At 44.1% G+C, this 7,828-nt stretch overlaps 1 protein-coding gene across 1 annotated transcript in view; it reads left to right on the forward strand.

Moving 5' to 3' along the window:
* LOC126187690 (homeobox protein Nkx-6.2-like) overlaps positions 1 to 7,584 on the forward strand; it is a 246,960-nt gene extending 239,376 nt beyond the window's left edge. The window contains exon 3 of the mRNA XM_049928930.1: positions 5,335 to 7,584. Coding sequence (XP_049784887.1) covers positions 5,335 to 5,553 — 219 coding nt within the window. The 3' untranslated portion in view covers positions 5,554 to 7,584. The remainder of the gene's footprint in view (positions 1 to 5,334) is intronic.
* The last annotated feature ends 244 nt before the right edge of the window (positions 7,585 to 7,828 follow it).

Consider the following 7,828-nt stretch of genomic DNA (forward strand, 5'->3'; position numbering starts at 1 on the left):
GCTGCGGCGTCCTTCCTTCCCGAAGCGCTGAAAGTAATGAAGCCATTCTGGTCGAGTGTAAACGGGATAGGGCCAGGGTGCGGCGCGGACAGGGCGCAGTTTCCGCCCTCGCAGGCAGGCATTAACCCTTCCCATCCCATCCCCCGGCAGCCCTTCGCTCGCCGGCCGACCACATTTTGCAGCGCTCCGAGATGCCTCACTAATACCACTTCATTTAGACGATAAGGCACAGGCGCCGCGCCGGCCGCACGACGGCCGGGAGTAGTGGTGGGGGGGGGGGGAGTAGGGGAGGCCGGAGCCTCCTCCCCTCTCTTCTGCCACCCCTTCGCTCTGCTTTCCGGACGGCGAGACGGCGCACTCGGGAGAAGTGGCGGAAGGACGAGGCTAGGAGGGACGAAGAAAAGGAAGAGGAGCAGCAGCGAGTTGCGGCCGTGGAAGGGGCCCGGCGTCCCCGCCCGGCCATGATTGATGGGCATTACATGCCGGCCTAAATACCGTGTAATTTGCAAATACAACGCATAATTACACTTGATTACCGGCGCCCTCTATCCGCCGCCCGGTGCCGGGACTTCACTTTATGATAAAAGATAGAGGAGAGGAAGGAGCACCGGCAAGGAGGGATGATTAAAGCGTCCGTGATGTACTGCTCTTAGTAACTGGGGGCGGGGGTGTGGGAGGGGGGAGGGAGGTAATTAGCACTGGAGCGGGCGGGCGCAAACACGCCAACTGCGCCCCAGACACGCCGCCACAGACGGATCGCGCGCTCGCACCCGCCGCCAGCCTCCACGCACGTGCCCCGTGCAGCGCAGACGCGCCAAATCACGTCGTTTGAGTCCTCGCCTCTGCTCGTTCTCCTCTCAGTCCTTTTATATGCCCTTCTTTCAGTCGCGACGAACGGACTGCCTACCGCCTTTCAACAAAAACCAGTCGCCTGAAACACAGCTGGCTTTATTCATATACGACACCTTGTAAACAATAGATTCAAGTGAAAAGATTGCCGAAAGGCTTCGATACAGCACCACATCGCCAACTACTCATCAAAATACGATGTAAGTGAGTAGCCTTTACTTGCGTGAGTGTGTTATCGTGAATACAAACCTGGAAATGTGAACTGACAACCTAAATGAGCTACTGAGCTCAAAGCCACATCACTTACATGAAATTGAAGAGAATCCTGTGTGTGTGAAAACCGATCGCATTCGCAAGCAAATTAATACGCAAACCAATAATTTCACGCTCAGTGGACTTGGTCAATGTAAAATGTTTGCAGAAAAATGTAACTATATAAAAAAAAAACTGTAATGTCGGCCTGTATAAGACTGTAACCTGAAACACACGAAAATTTCTACACTGACATAAGGCCCTCGTAAAATAAAGAAACTGGCAGAACCTACATTGCGCAAATAAAACGAAACATTATGAATCTCACCTGCAAAATGGCAGAAGTACTGGCAGAAACAGCAACACAGCAATACTCCACAACAGCTAAAAAAATAAAAAAAATCTGTGTTTGGTCCAGGGAAATTGAGTTAATGATCTTCACACAGAATGCCACTGAAATACATGGCGTAACTTTTAAGTACTGAAATTTCAGTTAGGAAGGAATTTATCAAAGAAAACAATTATAGACTCCAATATGAAAATTCATTTAATCTAATAATTTCCATGGTACAGTAAATTAACTTAGAATATCAATCAATAGAATAATTATCAACATTCGACTGTGACGAAGGTGAAGTGTACCAACAATACAAGTGTACAAAAATAAAAATAGACTTTTTACCTCGTCAGATAATACCTTGTTCTTCATTTCAAAAGCTTTTTTATGTACATATGCTATTCAACTATTGTTCTGTCATCATTCCTCGTCGCAATAAATCTGCAACTTACATTGTTCCAAAGTGCGTCTATGCATTACACTGTACACTCAGCGAATCCCCGCCTGCTGCACACCGCACCTTTCCACTGCTGACTGTCAAAGATCCTACGACTCCACAGTGCTGCCATCGCAGACGCAGATACTGTTGCCTAACAACTGTTTCTCTGACCACAGTTCTTCAAATATATCATTTTCCTATACAAATATTAACACATCCAATAACAAAATCAAAAAATAGCCATCTTACAACGATAATACGGAGTATCTTTACAAATATGTAAATGGTTCAAGGTCTATCTGAGGGTTTTTTTTAATTTAATCGTATGGCAAGCCCCCCCTCCCCCTCCCCCCCCCCCCCTTCCCACCAATACACCTCAGCCAGACCACAGACGGTATTTCTGTCGGCACAGTTTCCAGGATGATCTCAACTGAAATAATTCGTGCGCGCGTTAGCGCAGGAGCTTAGAAGACCGAAAGCGTTGGCGGAGGGCAAACTGGGACACCAATGTTGGGTTAGAATGTGGATTCCCCTAATAAACCATTTTGTGAACATTAAACATGACGATGAGTCCTTTTGCAAATATTCTTCTGATGACAAAAATTTATATTGATAGCTTATGCTCTTTAGTATAATCACTAGCTATTTGTCGTTGCAGTAGGTCTCATTCTTCGTATTTTCTTGTGTCTCAAAACTCAACAAAGAAGCTGCTTTCTCCGTTTATCATTTATTCGTTGGGCTACATATCCCCTCCACCTCCATCCTATTTTCATGTGTCTTGATTGCGTCTTCTCCCCAATCTTCTCCCTGATCCGTTCCTAAGTTTCTGTCTCTCCTGTATCCAACGTGCTCGATTAACGGTACACGATTTTTAAAGTCCAGTTATCGCAGTCGTAAGTCACAATTGGCAGTACACCTAACTGTATGTAAACTGTCCTTTACAGAAACATCCGAACGTTGCTTTTGAAAACCTAATACAGTTTACCAAAACCACTCTAGGGCACGTCTTGAGCTGTCTGTCAAGTCACTGTTTTCGATTCCCTAAATACAAATACTCATCTATGGGTTCTATGACTTCATTGTTAACTTCTACTATTTTCTTTTTCCCAAGTTGGTTGTACATTACGTTTGTCTTTTTAGGTCGAATATCATACTTGTTCTATAAGATCCCATTGAAGTTTATCTGGTTTGGAGACGTTCAGAAAGATTATTTCTGCTAAACAAATACGACTCGTGTATGATCCATCAATACATAATCCAATAGGTCTAAAATGTTGACAGTTTTGCACCAATTTGATCAGCAAGACCATACTTTGCAAGCTACAAAACGTTAAGTCTGCAATTATTTTACTTTGGAAGACGAATGAAAGTTTTTGCTTTTTATACATAAATGAAGCGGCTGCCAACCCACTGGTTCATTTGAACTTCATATTTGCTAATTAGACATCGTCCAATTGGAGGCGATATACCATCATATTCCTCCCACTCAGCACCTATCTACAGTACAATTACGTTTGGATCAAACCTTGTGAATAGGAAACATGGGTAAACTTCACATTTTTATACGTATAAAAATGGTTCAGATGGCTCTAAGCACTATGGGACTTAACATCGGAGGTCATTAGTCCCCTAGACTTAGAACTACCAAACCTAACTAACCTAAGGATATCACACACATCCATGCCCGAGGCAGGATTCGAACGTGCGACCGTAGCAGCAGCGCGGTTCCGGGCTCAAGCGCCTAGAACCGCTCGGCCACAGCGGCCGTCTTATACGTATAAAGTCTGTCTAAGCAAAAGAGACATGCTAAGTAGCATAAAAACATTCTCAAACAGACCGGCTGTCGAATCTCGATGGATCTCTTATTCTTTAGCGCTGCAGTAACCAAACTGATTCATTAATTCTTGATAAAATTTACACATAGTTCTCTCAAAGAAAATACCGGTTTTTGTAGTATTTAGAGAAAATTTAGAGTAACTAAAGGGAGAAAGTTATTTAAATTTAGGAAAACCTAGAATATAGCAGAAATGACGCAAAGAGGAAACAGAGGTACTAAGACAAACTGAAGCACAATTACGCATCACGGAGACAAATTAAGAAACAATCGCAAAAATTAAACGAGAAGCACAAAAGACCTAAAATATATTATGTCAAAAAGAAAATGAGGGTCACTAGGAAAATCCGCAGTATGACACAGATTTAAATACTGCGTGACAAAGACGGAAAACGAAAAGACGAGAAAATTTTTAAGTACTAATTACGCCGCAAATTATCAGCAAACCATGAAAAGCTTAGTAAAGAATAACATGTTTCGGAATGAGAAACGATGGCCTGGAAGGCAAATATGAAGGACTGCTCGGCTGGTAGGAAAATTTGCGACACTTCGGTGGCATCACGAAGTTTCGTATTTTATTCAGCAACATCTATTTTTCTGAGGAAATTCTGTTTTTAAAATGACGGCAGACAGAACGATGAAGGTTACGTATCTACGGGTAACATACGATAACATCAAAATATCTGAGGACAACTACAACATATTGCCTGAAACATATCATGAATGCCAGAGAAGTCAGTAATGAAATGGTGTAACAACGATGAAACATGTTTGAATCTTAGAAACATCTTTGGAAAGGTAAACCACTTGTAACCTCCCTATCTAATTTTGCTACAAAATAACTAACCTAGTGACGCGGTTGCCTATCAGACGCTTATTACGATGTTACTATGTACATATTGTAGTGACCACTCGAAAATGGCGTAACGCTGAAATTGGCCAACGAAGGAACAAAAAATGATTCAGTCCTTTAGGCGAATTTGTGGTCATTTAAACAAATGTATGCATCTGTGGCACCTAACATAAATAGTGATAACGATTTTCATTGCAATTTTAACGGAAATCATTTAAAGTTCGTATGTTTTGTGTTGTGTGCAGCACTGTGTTGTATGTGTTACACACACTCTGTCAGTGTACAGAGTGATTCGTTTGAGATGTCAGAAAAGGAAAACACTAGAACAAGCAACCCGCAAAAAAAAAAAAAAGAGTACCGGCCGGCCGCGGTGGCCGAGCCGTTCTAGGCGCTTCAGTCCGGGACCGCGCGACTGCTACGGTCGCAGGTTCGAATCCTGCCTCGGGCATCGATGTGTGTGATGTCCTTAGGTTAGTTAGGTTTAAGTAGTTCTAAGTTCTAGAGGACTGATGACCTCAGCTGTTAAGTCCCATGGCTCAGAGCCATTTGAACCATTTTTTTTTTTTTAACTACGCGCTTTTGGCTTGACTCCGGGAGCATGATCACACATTGTTAACTCCCATCATTTTCACCATCATTAGTCTTTCTCAATCTTTCACTAAAACTCTCCGTTAAACAGACTGTCCATTTATTTAGCTAGTCAGTGTATAACGTTATCAGATGTGACAGGATACAGGATGACCTGACACATTTTCTTCCTTGCGTTGCAGGTGTGGTTCCAGAACCGGCGCACCAAGTGGCGCAAGAAGCACGCGGCCGAGATGGCGACGGCGAAGCGCAAGCAGGAGGAGGCGGAGGGGCTGGCCGACGCGGACGCCGACGCCGACGCGTCCGACCGTGACGACGACCTGGGCCGCGCCGCCAGCGCCGCCAAGCGGCTGCGCCGCGAACTCGCCGGCGAGGCCGCCGAGCTGACGGGCCGCCCCTGAGCCGGGGCGTCGGCTCCGTCCGACGAGCGCTTCCGCCTGCTCGACGCGTCTCCAGCCTCGTCGCAGAACGCTGGACCTCAAGTTTCTACGGCACCCACGACAGACAGACCGCTGTTCCAAACTGAGTGGTCCTCAACTGTTGGGAAATATTTACCGTGACGCATCTCAGAACCACCTTGTAGCGTAAACAGTCCGCTACTGGCAGTCTCCCATTCGCTGTCGATAACCTCTGTTCGAGATACATCACAACAATTTTCTGGTGCTCGAGGCTGAATTACACACACGGAGACATATTTGTCTTTCAGAGAGGAAGCTCTGCATCAGCCATCGCCAAACTAAAAGTACATTGTTCGAATGGAGAATATTTGTTATGCAGTACTGCGAAGTACAATGAATTGCAAATTTGATGTTTACTGGCGGAAACTATAGGTCAGGAAACATAAATGCTTGCTGTTACACGGTAAGAATGATAGAAGGTGAAAATTTTTGCATTTAGAAAACCGTTCTACAGATCAAAGAAAACGATTAATACCGTAAAACTGATTTCTAAATTGTAAAAGTAACAACGATACGGTGTTCTGACAGACTAAAACGCTATCCAGACACCTGTCAATCTCTCCGTTTGCCAGTATCAAACCAGCCTCCGCCATATTACTTATACCAGGATACTTGTCTGGTAAGATATACAAGAGAGTCCCTGCGGCGTGGGAAAATTGGAGAGATATGAGCATCGATCTAACTCGAGGGTGGGGTCTGGGTCGAGCTGCCAAAAGAAAACACGAGTACGGGTTCTGATTCGGGTCTGGAAGAAACTTTTAGTCTGTCAAAACGTTTCAAAGCGCTGTATGATCCATTACACTGTGAAAGATTCATTCTAGTAAATGAACAGTGTTTACAAGCAAAAAGATTCAGGAATTAATTTTTAATATAAGACAGAGATCAATATTCTCGCGATGTTAGGAGTAGTTATACTTCAAAAATCTAAAAAATATGAAGGAAACCAATACAATTTCTTGAAAGCCCGTGCAATCATTAAATAAAAATAAGAAAGTAGCGCAGTTGATGCTACAGAAGAACGGTACTTCTTTTCCGAGGTCTGTGGCGGTTTCTGCAAGAAATGTCGCTAATTAGTTAGACATTAGCGCTGCAGCAGGGGCTCGTTTCCGTTATGCGCTGCACGTTGTGCTGTTCCTCATGTTCTTGAGGCGTTTCAGCAAGCATTTATCAAGTTTCTTGTACCCGTCAGTATAAAAAGCTAATGGTTTTGTATGACGCCACGGGAATCGTAGCTTCCGGCTCAGCGGTGTCATGTGTTGCCTGTGTTAGTGACAGCAATAACAGCGATGTTTGTTATCTGTTCCCAAGGAAGATCGCCGCATGAATGGAAGGAACTGAGGAAGCGTCACGCACGAGTAACTTTTACGAGCAAGGAGCATAACTGGGACATTTACTTGTTACTGCAATTGAACTGTTGCCTAGATTATAAATTTCTAATTTGCATTTTCACTGCGCATAGTTACGATTTTTCTTTGTAATTGTTGAAGCTGAAATGACGAAACGATGATAAAGTTTTTATTCAACTCATAACTAGAAGTAGAACGAACGTTCGTTTGTAAAGATAATTTTCGAATGACCTCACATGTAATTTATAGTAATGAAATTGATGGTAAAATGAAATATGTAGCCTGTACTATGTATCTAGATCCTGTCATATCTGACACCCCGTTTCGTCAGTTCAGCTGGACCCGTAGTTGGTGTGGAAGTGACTAGACTACACTGCTGGTATCTGGAGGCGCGGCGTGACAGTCTGTATTATTTTTAAAAAGAGGGCGCGCAGTATTATGCAAATGCAACCAAAGAATATGAACCTAGCTGTACATTTTGCACGTTCTAGATTAACCAGTAAGATAGGTAGAAGGCCTAATCAGCGAGAGGATGCATAGCAGGGTGCCCGCGAAGCTATATATGGACTTGTAAATAAGATTATGTATATTGTAAAGTATATCTGCCGCGGCTCGCTGGTCGGCAACAGAGGCGTGGGAGGGAGGGAGGGGGGAAAAAAGGCAAAGGCGCGGAGATTAGGGTGGTGTACGGTTCCTGTGGGAAGGAATAAAGCAACTAGTCAGGCGCTGATAATATTACTGCAAAAGCACGTCCCAGAGATAGGGCGTATATATTGCTGGCCCCAAAAAATTGGTTTCACAGCTGTGTGCGGGCACTGCGTGTTAAAACAGCGTACCGCGCATTGCGTCGTGGAAGCAGATAGCGGCGAATG

The sequence above is a fragment of the Schistocerca cancellata genome, chromosome 5, assembly GCF_023864275.1.
Source record: "Schistocerca cancellata isolate TAMUIC-IGC-003103 chromosome 5, iqSchCanc2.1, whole genome shotgun sequence".
NCBI lineage: Eukaryota > Metazoa > Arthropoda > Insecta > Orthoptera > Acrididae > Schistocerca > Schistocerca cancellata.